Source organism: Penicillium brevicompactum, assembly GCF_028827555.1.
Source record: "Penicillium brevicompactum strain IBT 35665 chromosome Unknown utg000003l_segment0_segment0, whole genome shotgun sequence".
Classification (NCBI taxonomy): Eukaryota; Fungi; Ascomycota; class Eurotiomycetes; order Eurotiales; family Aspergillaceae; genus Penicillium; species Penicillium brevicompactum.
This window is the reverse complement of record NW_026623206.1, coordinates 3,918,616-3,937,614: the sequence shown is the minus strand read 5'-3', so window position 1 is coordinate 3,937,614 and position 18,999 is coordinate 3,918,616. Positions and strand designations below refer to the sequence as shown.

General features: G+C 47.6%; 6 protein-coding genes across 6 annotated transcripts; 3 read left to right on the top strand and 3 right to left on the bottom strand.

Moving 5' to 3' along the window:
* Positions 1-1,219: 1,219 nt before the first annotated feature.
* Positions 1,220-1,797, top strand: N7506_005338 (uncharacterized protein; the record flags this gene model as incomplete). The annotated part of the gene is made up of 2 exons (XM_056954632.1): positions 1,220-1,391; positions 1,445-1,797. Coding segments are annotated over 2 exons (525 nt in total), but the record flags the coding sequence as incomplete, so codon positions are not given.
* A 2,884-nt stretch (positions 1,798-4,681) lies between these two features.
* N7506_005337 (uncharacterized protein) lies at positions 4,682-6,043 on the bottom strand (the record flags this gene model as incomplete). The annotated part of the gene is made up of 3 exons (XM_056954631.1): positions 4,682-5,809; positions 5,854-5,862; positions 5,939-6,043. The coding sequence occupies 3 exons, from the start codon at positions 6,041-6,043 to the stop codon at positions 4,682-4,684; spliced, it is 1,242 nt and encodes a 413-aa protein (XP_056813520.1).
* Positions 6,044-8,948: 2,905 nt separating this feature from the next.
* N7506_005336 (ankyrin repeat domain-containing protein) lies at positions 8,949-9,752 on the top strand (the record flags this gene model as incomplete). Its single annotated transcript, XM_056954630.1, has 1 exon — positions 8,949-9,752. The coding sequence occupies one exon, from the start codon at positions 8,949-8,951 to the stop codon at positions 9,750-9,752; it is 804 nt and encodes a 267-aa protein (XP_056813519.1).
* A 569-nt stretch (positions 9,753-10,321) lies between these two features.
* N7506_005335 (uncharacterized protein) lies at positions 10,322-12,603 on the bottom strand (the record flags this gene model as incomplete). Its single annotated transcript, XM_056954629.1, has 2 exons — positions 10,322-11,704; positions 11,743-12,603. 2 exons carry the CDS (start codon positions 12,601-12,603, stop codon positions 10,322-10,324), a joined length of 2,244 nt encoding a protein of 747 aa, XP_056813518.1.
* A 1,765-nt stretch (positions 12,604-14,368) lies between these two features.
* On the bottom strand, positions 14,369-14,828 carry N7506_005334 (uncharacterized protein; the record flags this gene model as incomplete). The annotated part of the gene is made up of 2 exons (XM_056954628.1): positions 14,369-14,604; positions 14,657-14,828. The coding sequence occupies 2 exons, from the start codon at positions 14,826-14,828 to the stop codon at positions 14,369-14,371; spliced, it is 408 nt and encodes a 135-aa protein (XP_056813517.1).
* Positions 14,829-16,565: 1,737 nt separating this feature from the next.
* On the top strand, positions 16,566-18,353 carry N7506_005333 (ankyrin repeat domain-containing protein; the record flags this gene model as incomplete). The annotated part of the gene is made up of 2 exons (XM_056954627.1): positions 16,566-17,180; positions 17,331-18,353. The coding sequence occupies 2 exons, from the start codon at positions 16,566-16,568 to the stop codon at positions 18,351-18,353; spliced, it is 1,638 nt and encodes a 545-aa protein (XP_056813516.1).
* Between the last annotated feature and the right edge of the window lie 646 nt (positions 18,354-18,999).

The window sequence follows — 18,999 nt, the reverse complement described above, 5'->3', positions numbered from 1 at the left end:
TCAGGTTCCTGGGAAGCGGGAATTGTTTACCCGACCCTTACTATGTGAATCATTCTCCTCACGGATCAAGCTAGGTGGTGATCTTAATGAAAATCAAATGACCCCTAGTCACCGATAAATGGTAAGGGCCTAGACTTCCCGGTATGGATGTCTGGCTTCTAGGCTCAAGTACGAGCTCCTATAGGTCCCTTCTTTGCGGTTCAAAAGTTCCACAGGCTTTCGGGAGAAAGGCAGCTCCCAGGGTCAAGATGAGTGCTCCTAGCACTGATGGAGCCGTTAACAGGAACGTGACCGGTTTCTTGATAGTGATGGTGGAAAGGTAAGTACGATTTCCCCGGGCTACGCTATTTCGTGGATCACTGTTGTGATTTCTTTGAAAACACCAAGTTTGATGGAATTTGACCTAGCAAAAAATCAATCCCCGGTCCCGGAAAATGACTGCGGTCTCTTGTGGGTGATCAAGTAGATCAGCTTCTAGAACCCCAGGAACCCCTAGGTCTGCTGCCTTTCTGAATTCTCGTATCAGATATTCTAAAACTGGACTTATGGCTACTTACACCATATGAGTGCATCTTCATGAAACCGAGGCTCATAAATTAGAAAGTACTGATGTAGCAGGGCAATAGATAAGACTACGCTTCTAGACATCGATATGCTTTATTGTGGGGCTACAGACATCCTACACCTCAACACTCCACCATGTATATCCTGCCCTCAAATTTAACCCTCAATGACATAGAATTAGGATAGGTTTAGTCATAGGACTTCAACAGGGTGGTGAAATGGGAGCTGGTGAGATGTTGAAAGGTAGCCTCAAAATTCAGGAGCTTATCATTTCAAAATTGGTTGCCCACATATTCTAGCCCCAGACATGGCACGGCATATTGGCCAGATGCTATGTCTAAGCTGGCATCGATTGGGTTGGTATGTTTTGAGCTGGGCTTTCGGCCTCAATAAATGACCATACTTGCAAATTCATGGTCTCTGACGCACCTCAACTTTGGTCAGATGAGACTCATACTTCGACTTTCGCCTCCCCCACGAGCAATCCGAAATCTGCCGGAGATCATAGAAATCTATAAAAGGCACTGCTTCCGCCATACTTTTGCTTGACTTCACGCATGCGAGATCACGCCAGATACGTAAGTCAAGAGCAAATAGCGCACACGACAGAGCAAAAAAACTTCAAACATACCAGGTTCGCCGGGATAAAAAGAAAATGCGTTTCTCTCTCATTGTGATCCTCGCGAGTGTGTATGCACGGGCGTCCCTCGGTGGCACTCTTGAGATCATTGATATTGATAACAAATGCGCGATATGGTCCTATGACAATCATGGCTGCACAGGGTCTTCCGCATTCTTCAGCCAACTTGATGGAGATGACTGTTCAAGTAAGTTACTGCCTAGCATGCAAATCAAGAAAAATAGACTAACGGATTTGTAGGGTTGGACAAAGTCGCCAACAGCACTCATCCAGGTTACCCTATGGGGGGCGCGGAGGCTTGCGGCACGGAAAACAATTCATCAGCTGCATGGGTTAAGGTGGAAAAAACCGGGGTGATCACCTTCTACAATTTTCAAGGAGACAGCTCGACATGTACATTGGACAATAGACTCAAGCATGGCAGCCGCTGCACCACCTCAGACTTGATACACTCTACCAAGTCGTCATCCACCGAGTCGTCTTCCACCAAGTCGTTTTCCACCAAGTCGTCTTCCAATAAGTCTTCCTCCGCTTTGACGACGCTGGACTATTCGTCATCGACTATGGAGCCATCCTCGACTACTTTCCAGACCGTAACTATTTCTGATTGTTCCTGATAAAACCGTAAAAAAAACAGTTGGTAAGAAGCCATCGCCCTTCGGATTTACAGTCCATACCTCTCTGTGTATTGGGTCCATGGTAGATTGGGAACTGCAGCAACGTCAAGAAGAAATCTTATCAATGTTGTAGTAGACTGATGCTGGCTCATGTTTAGAAATGAATTGATATTATGTTATGTTGTTTTAAATGGGAGTTGTTTAGTCTAGAGAACGCATTTGCCCTACCTTCCACATTTAACCTGGTTCAGGGCCCTTAGATCATCTCATATGGTTGATAGTGGCGTCAGTGATGGCTCAACTGAAGCATGTGTTAGTGGTGTTTTAGTGAGAGTTCTGATATATATACATGTAGATTTTGTTTTACAGATGTGTAGTTTATCAAAATCCAGATGGCGATTAATGCCCGCATCGTATCAATCTTCGCCCGTCTTCGGACCTTTATAAACTATATACCACGAAATCATGATCTTGTGGCTCAGTGAGTCCCATGCCCGAATTTACCAATTAAATTCATTCAGCCATTGTCGGAACAGCCATGCCAGCCAAGGGATATCGGCCAAGTGATCAGATATACTATTAGTTTCTAAGTCGTGAAGCCACTCTTCCGCAGCAGCAGCACACTTTCAGCCCTGGCATTTCGGTTGTGTCCATTTAGAAGCCAGCAGAAAAGGACATAAGTTACCACTTCGACTGCTACGAGGAGCCCCAAATCCGAAGGCGTGGTTCCTTGTTAGCGGGGCTTGAAAGATCATCTGGTAGCAGGATATCTCGACAATTAAACGGTTGATGCCTTCGCGACTAAATTTACCTGGCTGCAATCATGGTACGTATCTACAATATCAACACCTACTGGCTAAAAAGTCGCCCAAACAACATTGCTCCCAATCATCCGAGTCACAGGGATTCTCGGGTTCCTAGAGACAGATAGCTCACTTTTAGGAGGAATGAAAAGCGTTCATAACGGGCATCACAGAATCTCCGATTGAGGGTAAGATGACCAAAAGTCATCAGGGCATTTCAATTTCACTAGACACTTAGGTCATCTAATCCCTCATAGTTCCATGGTGGCGATTAGACACGATCAAGGAGTTTCTCGGTGTCTCGCAGAATTGATACGTCTTGTGCCATTTGGCAGAGTTCTTCAACCTATGTAAGCACAAAAGGGGATATGCGGAAAGCTACTCACAGTTTGCCATCCTTTACCTTGGCCACTCTTCGCCTCGCTTGAACGGGACACGACACGGACCACGCAGATTGTGTGCTTGGGGATCGCCCCGACCTGCGATTTTCGACACAACAGATAATTGCTTCAGGTTTAGTCTTCAGCTGGTATCGCAGCTGACGATAAAGGAAATGGGGTAAAAGTCTCGGGCATGTTGTGATATGAGGCTGTTGCAGATCAAGAAGCTTCCAGTTCTTTCTGCGTGGAATAAATACATGATGCAAGTAGATGCCTTCACAGTATATATATATATAGCCTCGTGTCTCCCCCTAAGAGAACAATTAATGAATCTCTCTGAATTACAATAGGGTAGACATACCTGATTGCCTGCGAACAAGCAGCCACACAAACTCGCTGCTCCAGCGGCTGTGGCAGCATGCGCATGCAGTATTGTTCTGAGGCTCTGCTCGAATTCTTGCATGGGTCGAGACGACGATGATTTCATAGCCTTGGTTTTGCAGTCTGAATCTGGCGGGGTACATCGAACAAAATTGAGACGCTGGGGCCTCGCTGGGTCTCGCTGGGTCGCGCTGGTGGCACCATCTGTAAAGTTCCAATTAGCAAATCGATCCAGCTCGAGGCTGTGACTCAAATAGAAAGCTGGCTAACAGGTTCTGGGGCCAACAAGTGATATGGCTATTGGCCACGGCTGGCAAGTGGGTACAGATTCTCGTCATGCTAACCTAGATCGGTTCAATCAGACGGACCAGGCTGGTTGTAACATCTGCTGTTTGAAGACAGTCTCGAATTTTATTGGGCTGACAAGGGACATTCCTGTACAGGAAGCCTTGCTTGTAATCTCGTGGTCTAGTAAGCTGGTGAAAAATACAATGATTAGCTCGGCTCGGCTCGGCACAAAGGGTACTGCAGTCTTACTAAAGGGATACCTAGCCAGGACTTAGGGTCTGGCTGGCGAACATGAACAGAATGAAGTAAAGCGAACCAGCATGTCTGACAAGAGATGAGTAGGTCCAGTGGTCGGGGTTGTCGCCGTGCTTGTCAGCAATCTGAAGCACTTGTAGAGTTATAGGTGAAAAATTTATCATGGGTCTGCGGTAGGAGGACACCTCGAATCCCGAAGCGAGAAAACCCATTCGAAATGAGTATGTACAGTTATATTCGAAATCAGATTTACCTCTACACTCTTCGACTTTAACTCCCGGGTCCTCATTTGAAACACGCTAACCGGATAGGGTATCTGCGTCAATCGCCCTTGTTCCTAGAATAGAAACTGTATTTTACATGACGCGGGTGGGACCTTGTCCTTGTAAATTACAGGAAACCTCTATACATCTGATACCATTCTACCCCTCTTCCCTAAGCAACCAGAATTTCCCCCGGTATATGATTCAGTGCATCGAACCCAAAGAGCTCGTTCCCACCGTCAGTGATTGAATGCAATTCAAATCTGTTTTATTGGGGTGATTTAATTTACATGGTTCCTCTTTGCAATAGGTAAAGCCCCGTGACCATTTGACCACTCACCGTGACCACATAGCAACGTATAGCACCCAAAACCCCTAATCCATACAAAATGGTTGGTATTTGGCGGATAACAGCGACCCCATGGGGTAGAAGACACAATCATCGTGGAATCTAAAGATAGCATTCGGTCTTCCAAATGTTTGCTGACATTCATGAGGTCCTGGCATTTGTGCTTTTTCTTTGTAGTTTCAAATTACCGTCGTCACAAGAAGCCCGAAGCTGCACCCATTCGCCTATTGCCTCCTTTTCCATGCCACTGGCAGTTATACCATTGTCTATATCAATCTCGACTAGACCATGGTATAGGAAGGCGAAAACGGATGATTTCCACAGCACAATCCGCTCGTTTGAGATGAGAGCAAGGAAAAAGAAAGAAACCCCAGAAATCACCAGTACACCAGGTAAGATGAGCCAGGGCCATTGCACCACAATGAAGACTTCCATGCCATACGCAGTGCCATTGACATCCTCCCCGTCCCGTATTAGCACCATCTTATTCAGGGAGTTGGCAATGTTAGACATGACGTGCTCAATACCGGTGTTCGAAATGCGCTGAGTGGATGCAGCTCCTGTGTTTCCTACCTGATAGTTGAACGTACCTTTTCCGTTCTCTAATTCATAACTAACAGGGCTAGAGCCCTTGAGAATATCTTGAGGCAATTCTGTGACGCCGCTGATTCCACAGTATGTAAAGTCGACTGGGCTGATCGCAAAGTTATCCTGAAAGGCTATGCTTGGTGGGCTGAAAGTTGGCCTCCAACACAACCAATTCACCTCATGACCGAGTGTTACGTTATTCTTCACAAATGAATAGCCATAATCGATGTTCGAAGTATCGATCTGGGTGTTCCCCTTTTGAACAGAGACTTTCCAATCACTCACACAAAGAGAAAGGCTACATTCAGTCGCCATTTCAACCTTGAATCCTTTCGACGGATTGGATGAGTTGAAGAACCTTGCATCATATTCAAGTTTCGCAAAACCGAAGACAGACAAAGGATTATGAATCCCCGCAAACGTGTAGTTATCGAAATTCCCGTGAAGGACTTCTTGAAAAGACGTATTGTTATACCAAGAGTAGACTGGCCAAGTTATGTTCTGGTCAAAGGTCGTGTCTGGGCCGAACTCGGTCGTGTTGGGGTATGGGATGTTGAACGTAGAGAAGGAGATTGAAGACTTTCCCACTGATGGGATAATTTGGCATGATGCATTGAAATGTGTGGCCCCGTCTCTATCATCCACGTCACTCCAGAAAGTCTCATTATCTCGTGGCAATTTCTGGCAGCTCATGGACACCGATTTTGTCATATCGGTACACTTACTGCAAACGCCTGCAGAACGAAATGTAGGCCAGGTACAGTTTCCTGACGAACAATATGGTTGGAAAAAATTATCTTCGGACCATACCCCAGATGCGTAGGCTACATTGAACTCTGGCGGGGCGGCTTCTGGATTGAAGTAACTGAGTCTTTTGGTTGATGCAACGCCAGTACCGTCGGTTATAGGTGCCATTCGAGTAGAATATTTCGTGATTTGCTGAACAAAAGGGTCGAAAGCAAGCAACATAAAAATAATTGCAGCTCCAATATTTGCAGAAGATTTTCTTCTCTGGAACAGCATCATCAGTGAGCCAAGTGGGCCTCGGCTAGCACTGTCGAAGGTCTGCATGTCCCGGAGAGACCGAGGTGATCCACGAAACCATGTCCATTTGGATTGGCTAAGAGCTTCTCCGATCGCAAATAGCAGTGAAGACTTGCAGCCGGCTGCAAGTATGGAAATTATTGCATTGAATGTTAAGCCATATCGTAGGTCGGGTTGAGTCTTGTCCGCGTAAATTTTCAAGAGAGCGCACATCGCGATGAAGCAGACAACACTGAAAAAGACAGCTATTATCTCGAGTAGCCATGTATCGAGGCAACGAGCATTCCAGCTTTCATGTCTACCAGTCGTGGCTTTCCTCGAAGGTGCTGAAGTTTTCTTGGGCATGATGAGACCCGCACATTAACAAGACAAGATGGTGGAAAGATTTAGGAATGGGAAGCCTGCGAAGGCGTCAGATGGTGTGAAGAAACAGGGTTTAATGAGGATGAGGACTCTCCTTATGCCCAGCCCCTGCATGATGCTAGCACTAATTGGTATGTGATCGTCCCCCCCCCTTTTTGGGGTAATGGTGGCCGCCCATCGACTGCCCGTCTGATTACGCCGTACTCCAAATTACGGTCGCAATTGTTGAAGATTTATACAAAATCGTGCACGATAGAGAAAGTACAAGTTCCCTAGAAGATCAGCAAGTGACTTGTCATAAGGTGACTTTCCCCACGTGATTTGCAGGGATACACCATAGAGTTCCATAGGATTCCATGGACTTTCTTTTCAAATGCATAATGTAAAACTTGCATCGTAGATTACTGTAACATGCATGACGCATTTTACTGACCCCCTCGGTTTAATGCAGTGTGCTCAATAGATAATACTATATGGGCTAAGGGCTTGGCGGTGGGGCCGGGAACAGTTTGTCAGTGTTTGTTGGTCAAGGCGATACGCTGCCGAAATGCCGCAATTTTCGGTGAATAATTATTATCGTGACCTCACTGTATTCGGCTTCTTCAGCCATTTAAGACATGTTTAGTGGCCGGCTCTCTATCATGTCTCAGATGAGATGCAGCTTGGAGGGGGAAGTCTCAGGGCCATATTGCAAGTCTAGTGTAGGATGTCACTCAAGAATCATATACCGGGGGAAATTCTGGTTGCTTAGGGAAGAGGGGTAGAATGGTATCAGATGTATAGAGGTTTCCTGTAATTTACAAGGACAAGGTCCCACCCGCGTCATGTAAAATACAGTTTCTATTCTAGGAACAAGGGCGATTGACGCAGATACCCTATCCGGTTAGCGTGTTTCAAATGAGGACCCGGGAGTTAAAGTCGAAGAGTGTAGAGGTAAATCTGATTTCGAATATTACTGTAGGAATAACTACTTCTGACAGATATCAAAAAAAGTGACCGAATTTATAGTGTTCGACTTGCCTCGTGGTCACCTGTCTCACTTACCCCCTGCGTGGAGTTGTCAGACTATTGCCAATTTCGAGGGGCTTTGATGATACTTGCGCAAAGCAAGGTCTGTTGAGCTTCTTCTGACTGGAGTGAAGGCGTAGTCAACAAAAAACTACAGGCTGTTGAGCCAATTTACGCATTTTCCAAGAGCCACAACCCTGTCAGCGGCTCTTCGTGTCTATATCTGCTGTAACAACGTTGATCAAGCTCCAACGTTGAACCAGCGACCACCACTTCAACAATTGTGACCCATGTGTAGCAGATCACCAGTTCACCGCATCGAAATACGCTTTTAACTGCCATCAATTTGCTTTCAGTGTTGGTTACTGGTTGAAAACTAAGGTCGGTGAGAGTGTTGTTCGTTGAGTAGGTGTGTCAACGTGCCCTCACTTGTTAAGGTTGGTCGCGCGGTAGCCTAGCTACCATCCATGTAGATGTCTCCCGCGAGTGTAGCTGTGCCACATTGACTGTCAATATTGCAGAGATCGGGGACTGCATTCCTGCTCTGCTCGCCGTTTGGCAACGCTTCGTTTCTCAAAGGTCAAGAAGGTATATTATTTGGTCGCTGAACGCACGAACACGCTATGTGATATATGTGCCTTTGCTCTGATAGCCTTGGCCTGGCCGCCCAGTCTCCTCTCAGCCCATCACTCGCGCTACGGATGGGACATCATGCCCCGAGTATATCTAGCGATGATGGCGCGCGCCACTGTCTGTTGTGCTACGGTCATATGGCATGCGCAGCCTAGTCCCAGGCTCTCAAGACTCGTGCTAGGACCTCGCATACTGGTCCCAGGAGCGACAACACTCCTGGAACGCTTCTTCTCGATCCCGAAGCCATTTTTAAGGTTTCAGGGATCCATTTGGGGTCTCCTAGGGACAGAGAAGCTGATTTCACGCGCATACCGAATTACGTTCGGCAGCGGTCTTGATTGACTGCTGTAGTGCGCTAGACAGCTGACAACGCTATCTCCGTCCTTCATTCCGCAGTGCAACCATGATGGCTACTCTTGGGGGCAGAGTTTCTTGAGCCATTATATTAAAACCACTTTGCAAGTATTTGACAGCTATTCTTTGATCGACATCATTTCCTGTTTCTTCTCATTCTCGGCTTCATTTTGGGCTTGGGACATGAGGTAGATAATGTTCATAGCAATGCGCGTCACTTCATCTTCGCCAATGTGATCCTGATGATCGAGAATGCTGAGGATATTCCTGAAAACTGGCATATACAAATAGAATTATCTAGGTATAAAGAGGGACTATGCTATCATCGTATCCATTACCAGCCTCCTCATCTCTGTTCCAGACGCTGTCCCCATCTACAGCCATCTGTACAATTTTCCAGCATCTTGCTCAAAGCATCATGTCCGTCAAAAGTGTACCAGCTCAAAAATTCAGCATGGACATGTACAACCATGACCTCCCTCCGAGTTTCGAGTACTGCCTATGCTGCACACCCCCGTCTACGACTGAAAAAGACAGTCTGGAGGTGATTGATTGGCTGATGCAGCACGACCGTGTGCTCGCCTCGTGCTCTCGCCGGGCCCCAAATGCGCTCACCTTGGCCATCATACAGGGCAAGAGCTGCGTCGTGCGACACCTGATGAAGCGGTTTCCTGTATGCGTCAACGATCCAGATGGGAACAACCAACGACCAATTTTGGTGGCTATAGAATACCGACAGTACGAGATTTTACACTCGCTCCTACGCGATCCACATACCAACGGGAACGTCACAGATAAGAGTGGGCATACTCTTCTCCACCTAGCCGTGATTTACGATGATGTGACCGCCGTCAAAATTCTGTTGGCGAACCAAAATGTCGACATCAATGCTCGAGACAGGAAAGGCGATACTGCACTTCTGCTGGCTGCCAAGATCTACGGGAGCGACCAGCCCAATAGCAGCCAGATACTCGATTCTCTGTTATCGCATAAAGACATTCGGCCCAAATGGCTTGACTGCGCCGGTCGCTCGGCGTTCTGGCACGCAGTGAACACCTGCAACTTGCAGCTGATTCGCCGTCTTGCAGAATTTCCGCGGGCTCAGATCAACGTACCTGACCATCGAGGTGTCAGCCCGCTTGCTCGGGCCGTGATTCGCAGACGACTTGACGTTTTCAATTGGCTTCTTGCTACCTTTCCGCAAAATATTACCCGAGGCTGACGGCTGTTTGCTTGTATATTTGGTGACAACAGTGCATCCCAATTCTATAGCTTGCTGCATTACGTGCAAAACCACCAAAACCGGCGTCGCAGAAATTCTCCGCCCTCTCTGTCAAATAATGTACTTCTCACAACACAAAACTTTCATATCCTAAACGAATCGTGATTTTTCATTCCGTAGGCGCATTTCCGACAAGGCTGTATTATGTGATGGTATTCTGAGCATATTCGGCCGTATTAAACCAGAGCTTGATTATACACCTAAAATTGATCTACTGATTTTTGATTAATTGATCATTCTATTAAACGGGCTCAGTGCTAACCAATAAATCGTTTGTCATCTTGGCCGATGGCCTCCTAGAAGTTGGCATCATATGAGCGTTCCAGGTGCTTTCATAGAGGGGACGTCGTCGATTACAGCCTCCCATTGACCCAGCTTGCAGAATAATTCAGTCGTTCCAGGGCAAAGATAGAGGAGTGGACTTTGCTTCTGGATAAATGGGCAACAACTGAAATCTGGGTATCACGAGCATGTTCGAAGATTCGACAGGCCGAAAGAGACCTTCCCTCTCATGACACACGAAGACGTTTCGCATCTCTTGCCTCCACTCGACACGGTCGTCGTTTTGCGGCACCCCGTCGCTGCTTGGCCGGTCGGCATCTCAGAGTCGAACGGTGAAAATCGATGATCAAAGCACGCCCGAGCTCTTCACTCCAAAGGACATTTTCTCGCCTCAGGTCGTCATGTATTATCCCAAGAGCTCTGATTTCCTTGTTCGACTTGTGCATCTCGCGGCAAAGCTGTTGCGTCAGCTCCATCGTCGCAGTACACTCACCGCCCCAGCCCATGACGAGCATGTGGCGGATTTGTGCGCCATGAAGAAAATAGATTTTTGCCAAGTCAATAGTACCCAAGAAAACAGGCACAGCAGATCCTTGGGCCTTGTGCAGCACTCGATACACCTCCGCTTCGCGGGAAACTTCTTTCCACAACCCCACAGTGGTGCCTTTCCCGATAACCGTGTAGCCATATTCCATGCATGTAAGTTTGAATGGAGCGCCGTACGAGCCGCAATCGCCGAAGGGTATGCAACGATCCATGTCTTCGTCCAGCTGGCTTTTCAATGAGAGCATCAAGTCCTCGGCCGATATCGGATGCTGAGTCGGATCGGTCTGGCCTCGGCGATGATGATCCACGTTTGGACACCGCTCATCCAGATCATTTCTGGTCTGTAAACCAAGTAAGCACCGCTGCGTGCAGAATTGCGCAGCGCGGCGCTGAGAATGGTCGTCTTGGCCGTGTCCTGCGCTTTGCTGGCGACCTGACCGCCGAGCGGACGGTGAAGGCGTGACCTGACTGATCCTCCGCTTATGGCCGGCTGCTTGATTTGTGTCGGAGCCGGACGAGCCAGGTGACTGCGACCGCGGTCGAACCTCCGAAGGTGCACAGCTCGCTTGAGATCGTGTAGGGATTCGACGGATCTCTGAGGGAGCTGGTAACGGAGATGACGATGGTAGTGAATAGGATGAACCAGTATCTGGACTCGGAAATTCGGGGTGGGTGCTGTCGGAGTGGGGAATCTGCTGCAACTCTTTTCCTGGGATTTGTGAGCGCGTGTGGTCAAAGCTTGTTTCCCATTTGTGAAGAACTGGGTACGCTCGGTTTCTCCATTCTTGCCCTCGGGTAGGTGAACAGAACGCCATCAAACAAAGGCACAGAACCCTCGCAATAGAGGATTTCCATAGTCGGGAAGCAATATCGCTTTCTGGGGTCATTTCGCTGTGGGGATCACAGAGAAAGTAGTAGAGCGTGCTAGGCTGGTCGAGCGGAACACGGAGGAGAACGCGGGTAAGCCCATTTGTCAGATATGAATATTCAAGTCCTTCTTGAATCATCACATGGTATTCCTGAGAAATGGCGGAGCAAACAAGCCGCTCTGCGTTGTGCTTCACCTTTTTTCCTGGTCGGTTGATGTTTTATTGGCTCGGACCATATCCTTCCAAAGGTCCATTGGTCGAAGTCCCATGCGCATGGTTGCAGAAGGCAGCTTGTGAGGTGGCTTGTACTCGACAGTCGTCAAAATGGTGGTCGAGTTGCCGTCGACACGGTTGATGCAGAACTGGTCAGGCCGTGGTTGACTTGTGCTGGGTAGCTCGTTTGCTTCAACCTCCGTGGGTTCATTTTCGTTCAGGGAATTCTTATGATTGCTGAACTGGATTCCATCTCCGAGCCGGAACTCCTCACGAGCAGCTGGCAGTTTGCAAAGCTCGGTTATAATATCGTGAACATGTTCTTCAACGCCAAATCGCTCGTAGGCCTCAAGCTCTTGCTCGCTGCTTAGTGGGCTGCGAGAAAATCGACGGCTAAGCCCTTCTATTTCAGCTACAGGCGAAAACAGACGAGGCTGAGGTCCCCGCTCCGGGCAAAGATGTTGGCACACGGACTCGTAGACTTCCGAGAGCTGTTTTGGACAGTCGGTCCAGTGTTCCAATCGAGTGGGGCAGTATTTTCCCTTGGGAAGAGGTATTTTTCCAGTCGTTGAGCGAGATGGTGAATTGACTCTCAGTGATCGGGAGAGAAGGACATGGCAGTGCTGAATGAGCTCTGTGAAAGTGGTCTGTCGGGTGCGCTCTTCTGCCCGTCGTCTCCCTTCTGCTTCCCGCTTCTCGCGCTCTTCTGCCTGCTTCTCGCGCTCTTCTGCCTGCTTCTCGCGCTCTTCTGCCTGCTTCTCGCGCTCTTCTGCCTGTCGCCTCCCTTCTGCTTCCTGTTTCTCGCGCTCTTCTGCCTGCCTCCGTCTCTCTTCCGCCTGCAGATAGAGAGTTTGGTAATCTGGGAGATTGGGACTGGCCATGTATTTGTAGATAAAATAAATAAATTCGGGTCCCTAAGAAAGTTGTGACATGCTAGGTCCCGGTCGGCGGTTTAGTGTTGTTGTTGGCGGACGTCAGCTGATCGCGGCCTCGGCAATAGTATTCACCCGGAGACGCACATGACCTGCCGACAACTTCATGTGGCTAACTAGTTACTCGGATCCTTGAATATTCGAAATTAAAGAAGATTCCCGACACAGAAGACAAACTTCTTGATCCGAAAATGTCCACGGCGTGATGGTCGTCTTGAATTGCCGAAAACGTGGCCTGTTACTGCGCAGTATATTTGAAAGCGATGAATCAGTGCCTTTTCTAAGTGAAGCTTGCCGAAGAACTGAGTTTTGTGCCCTTGTTGTCTAGGCGCTTTGCTCTCTGAAGGTAGTATGAAGCTGCAGATCCTACATAGTTTTTTGCACATCCCAATAGTCCAGCCGAAAGCTCCCCGGAGCCAGGGCAGATCTATTGCTACCAAATTGATCACTGCCCGATGGATCATTTGATCAACCTTGCTTACCACCTCAAACAGACGAATGGCTACTTAATTTACATAGCCACAGCGCATAATGATGCAGCTTGTAGATGGTCTACTTTCGCGCAGTCCAACTGCACATGAGATCCCGATGGTCCTCTTCCGGTCCTCAGGTTCCCGGGGCCTTAGAACCTTGGGGCACAGATGCCACATCAAGTTGCTATTGTCAATTGGACACACCGGTAGAAGATGTGGAACAGATGGGACCGGGTGTGTGTTCATAGTATCTCTACGTGCACGCCGTCGAGTCCGGGTCAATATTCGTCCGCCATGTGCACTGATGTGATTATGCGGGTTATGCGTCAACTCATCCAGTCCATGAATACCTGGCACAAGTTGTTTGAAAGGCAGTCAAATCGGTAAATCAGCTTGAATTCAGGCAGGCTTTGACTACTAAGGAATCGGGATCCATTTCCGCAGACGTCCATCTCAACAATGATGAGATGGTTCTGAGTAGAAGCACTATTCTCGAGGCGATGATGCGGATGCGTCTCGTTTTCTTTCTCTCGTCGTAATCTGGTTGGTCTTTGGTTTGTGGCCGGTCTGCCAAACCGCACAGAATTTGAATTCCACACCCTGGTCGACCCTATCGGGACATCGCATTCTAAACCCTGAGGGTCAACATGCTCGTGCGCATGTTGATTGCAGCCCTTGCCTCAACTCTAGTTTCATCTTTGAATTTGCTCTTAGGAGCTTGCACGGTCAACATCAGAGCACGCGAGTCAATATTTCTACAAGAAAAAATAAGCAAAAGCAAAATCAGTTCAAGTGGCGGTTCCGGCTTACCTTCAATTTAGGGCTGTGAAAAAAAGAGTCAGCGGGGAATTTTGATAAGGGGTATCACATTTGGTGATTGTGTGCAAAAATGGACGGAGTTGGATTTCCAAAGCATCAAAGAAGTACGACCATGAAGGCCATACGAAGGTAAAGGAATGACTCCAGAGCAGACATATCTATAACAAATGACTATTTTTATGGGGTCAAAAGCATCCGAATCGCTTGGCCTGTCTGGCTTGCCAGCCGATCATGGCCGGTGTTGGACCCAAGAGATCTTTAATAGTTTGAATCTCTCCATTCCCACACAAATCGGTCACATTTCCGTTGACAGTCCCATTGGCCCTGTAAAAGCAGACTTGGCGCTTGGAGTTTCTTTCTCCCGGAGATCTTGTTACAATTCCTGTGAGAGAAAAGCTTGGCTGGCAAAGTGCGAACCTTTTTCAATGTAGAGTCGGATTCCAAAGAGCTTCTGGAGCCACAGCATCGCATGTGCTGCCAACCCTCAGCCCGTCACTCAATGTACAAGCCGAGATGTTTCCTTGCTTGTTGAAAAAAGTGACCCGACCGGTCTTTTCCAAAAGGATCCACACCGCTGGCAGACCCTCTGCTGTACTACATGCCTCGACGGACACCATTGGCAAGTCGCGGCTGGTGCCATTGACTGCTCCGCCCAATTCTAGAGATTCGTCAGCCGACCGATCATAAAATGATAATATGAGGGCTCTTACTTGAACAATCTTCTTCATTTGGCAGGGCAAATGGACTCGAATAACCCGTGCAGCCATGGTTGCCATTTGACCATATCATGCATTGGTCCCCAACATCAACAATGCCCAGAGTGCTAGCAGCAGAGTGCTGCGCGTAGAGGATGGCAGGGAGTGCAAATAGAGATAGATGCATTACGTCAATAAGTGCTTTGATGAAACGAACGGCAGGGAGATAAAGACGCTATCTTGAAAGAAGCTGGCAGTCTCAGTATCGCTCGTCTGGTCTAGCAAGATGAAAGAGCGCGGCTTTGCACGGGGCATTGCCTCGTATTTTATATCCACTTCATTATAAAGCACGAATCCGTTGATGAATCGAGCCAGCGAAATGATGGAGGTGGTGAAAAAGTGAGCAAGCAAATAAATTTTTTGAGGCGTGTGGTGGGTGGCTGTTGTTTTGTTGCGGTAATGTTTCTAGGCATATTCACCATTATACGCAGAAATTGGAGGCTGGTACAATCAAGCTGTGTTCAACTTGCTCCAAAGATTCATTGTAGCAACTGGTAGCCGCAAGGAAGCGTGTGGAGCAAAAATTGGCCACAGGGGTTCACCACACCGACGAGTCAACATCATCAGCCATCACCCTCGCCAACACACCGTAGGAATCAGCCAGTTTTCTGACTGAAGACAAGGCACATCAGACCACCAATTTGCAAATATGGCCGATTATTGGGGCTCAAAATGCCGCTGGAAATGTACCAACCCAATTGACATTGGCTTAGAAATGGGATCTGACCAATATTCCTTGCCGTTTCTGGGGCTGAATTTTGAGGCTACCTTTCAACACCTCACCAGCTCCCATTCACCACTCTGCTAAAGTCCCAGAATCATTTCTTTATTCCGTGTCATCGTAATTGAAATTGAGAGTTAGGTAAACATCGTGGAGTGTTAACGCGTAGGATGCCGGTAAACCCCACCAGGAAGCATATCGATGTCTAGAGGTATAATCATTTATCGCCCTACTCCATCAATTTTTCTATTTAATATACAAGCTTATCTTCCATGAGGATATACCAATAAGTTCTAGTGGCAACGAATCCAATTTAAGAATACTTCATGCAAGATTATGGAAAGGCAGCAGACCTAGAGGTTGATGGAGATTCTACAAGCTAATCTGCTCAGTCACCCACAAGAGACCGCACTCGTTTTTCGGGACCGTGGATCGATGATATACTGTATTAAATTCAAAAAATTATAATTTTCAAATAATTCCATACAGTGGCTCACGAGAAAGCGGGATCCGGAAAGATCGCACTTACCTTTCTACCATCGCTATCAAGAAATCAGTCACGTTCCTGTTGACGACGCCACCAGTGCTAGAAGTATTAATCGTGATCCTGGGAGCTTTTTTCTCCTGAAAGCTTGTGGAACTCTTTGAACTCAAAGAAGGGGCCTATAGGAACTCGTACTTGAGCCTTAGAGCTTGACTTCCATGCCGGGAAGTAGGCCCTTAACATCTATCGGCGACTAGGGATCATTATATTTTCAACACACCACCACCTAGTTGGATAGTGAAGACAAGGATTCCATAGGAAGGGTCGGGTATAAAACTCCCCTCTCCCAGGAGCCTGCACCATTCCTTGATTTTCCCCGATACTTCGTACCACGCGGGAATCAACATCATCCTGCGTCTGGGGTTCGAAAGAATATAGGACAGTAAAGAACTATCTTCCGCCTCTCATTCTTCCATTAAAATCACCCGCCGCACCAACTCCACACGCATTACCCCAATGTGAATATGCCCGGTCCCTGATACTGCACGACTTGATACGTGCCTTGATACTAACGTAGCGTATAGATGCTTCTCCTCGATTTTCCCCCTGAGATTATTCTTTGCATAGCAGACAAGCTAGATCGATCTAGAGATTTGCTTATGCTGGCTTGTCTCAATCAAGCAACAAATGCTCTCTTGCTGAAGTATTTGTTCAAGTTCAATGTCCGACGCCAACGCAGCTCTGCCTTGTTTTGGGGCGTTATTCGAGGCGACTCGAAGTTTGTGGAGATGATGTTGCGCAACTATCGAGCGGATGCCAACACCACAGACGATAAATATCGCACCCCAATCTTTTATGCAATTCTCACTAAGAACGAGACGATGATTCGCACGCTTCTGTTTGAACAGAGAGCGAATATCAATTGGCAAGACCACCGCAGGCAGACACCACTGGTATACGCCATTGCAAGGAATCGACTGTCTACTGCATCACTTTTACTAGATTTTGATCTAAGTCTGAATATAAGGGATGTCAAGAAACGGTCTGCTATTTGGTACGCCATCGCTCGCTACGATGAGAGCCTGGTGCAAGTCCTTCTGGAAAGGGGTAGTGATATACGAACGCCAAATTACAAACAATTTTCACCATTCAGGCTTGCTGTTGCCAAGAAAGCTCCGAGAATTACTCGACTGTTACTTCTCCATTCGGATTCAAATTTACGAATGACCCTGCTGGAGAATGTCACTATCAGAAACCGTCTGCTCTGCCAGGCGGTACGGGCAAGCCTTTAAGATTTCGTCGCGCTACTGACCGCCCATGGCGCAGATCCCAATTCTAGAAATAGAGATGGCCGGACCCTGTTGCACCAAGCCACAGAAAATAGCGATAGCGGGATAGTCCAACAATTGCTCGCCTTTGAAGAGACCTCTATCAATGCAACGGACAGACACTCCTGCACCGCTCTCCACATCGCAGCAGAGTATGGATGCACGTCGGTAGCCAAGTGCCTGCTGGACAAATGCGGCTTAGATTCCAACGCAAGAGACACATACGGTCGGAGTGCCCTCCACATCGCAGCAGAATATGGCAAGAAATCGATCATAAGGCTTTTTTTAGCCTATGATGCTGTGGACATCAATGCCCTAGATTTGAATGGAGCCACAGCACTCTGCTTGGCTGCCGACGCAAAACACACGGCTATAGCTCTACAGGTTCTAGCAGAAGATCATGTGGACGTCAACCTGGCCGGTCAAACTAGCAGGACAGCTCTTCATCATGCAGCGAAAACGGGCAACATACCGGTCGCATGTGTCCTTCTCGGCACTGAAAATCTCGATCCCAACGTTCGTGATGACCATGGATGGGCTCCTCTTACCTACGCTGCTTCCAACGGTGATGTACGCATGGTGGAACTCTTACTCGTAAGAGAAGATATACAAGTGAATGTGCAACAGGCCCCTCCACTGTTTCATGCTGCCAAAAAAGGTCATCTGGAAGTTGTACGCCGATTGCTTTCCTGTGATACCATCGACATCAATCAGCAGTTTTGGAACAGCTCGCCTCTCTGTGTTGCCTCTGAGATGGGCCACCCGGAAATTACAATGCTACTCCTTGAACACACAACACCACCCGACATCAATCTGAAAACTTATATGGGAGACACGGCACTTTCCTTGGCCGCTTACCATGGCCATTTGGCTATCATCAATCTCTTGCTGGAAGAAAGTGGACTGAATGTTACCGCTACCGATAAATTTGGGGACACAGCGTTATGCAAAGCAGCTCGGAATGGACACGAACAGGTAGTCAAGCGTCTCTACGGAGACACTCGTGCAAAATGTGCTAGTGATGTGAGAAGGGCGATTGAAGCAGCTTCCAACTGTAGAATTGCGCTCTACCTTGAAGGTCACTTGAATGAGCAAGGCAACTTTTGCACTTGGCCTTGAACCATACACAGGCTGTTCTTGCTTTGTTGGATTTCATTCTTTCAGCGTCCGGCACCATACAACTCTTCTCAAATTGGCTCTACTTGCACCACATTCTCTTGCGGAAGGCAGACTATGCGATGAACGGAAAGATGTCATACTTCAAGCTACAGCTCACCATATATTCCGCGCCATGTATAGTGAAGAAGTTCGGGGCTCTAACAAAAGATGTAGTTTACTCGTATCTCCCCTGAATATAGTTATAAATGCGGTCGATAATATTTCTGTCGCATTCGATTTGTTACTTCTCCATTGTAGTTTGCTTGTACGTTTATCCACCCTACAATGTGCAGACTTGAATCTAACCTTCTGCTCGGTTTACGCTATTGGTAGGTCAGGGTTGTTGCACGGGCGGTGAGAGTCTAGAGGTAGAGTGGTTTGTCAGACGGTATTCACTGATAGCGAGGTAACCCGCAGGATCTTTTGACGGTAATCCTGCCCATGCTCGATAAGAATGGAAATAGGTACTCTAAAATTAATTTAGTAGGGGTCGGCACGAATACATATTCGTAACATTTTGAGATATTCGCATTCGCATTCGTAGTACACAAACCTCTACGAATATTCGTATTCGCAAGGCCTGTTGAGATAAGTGATTGTCTGATTG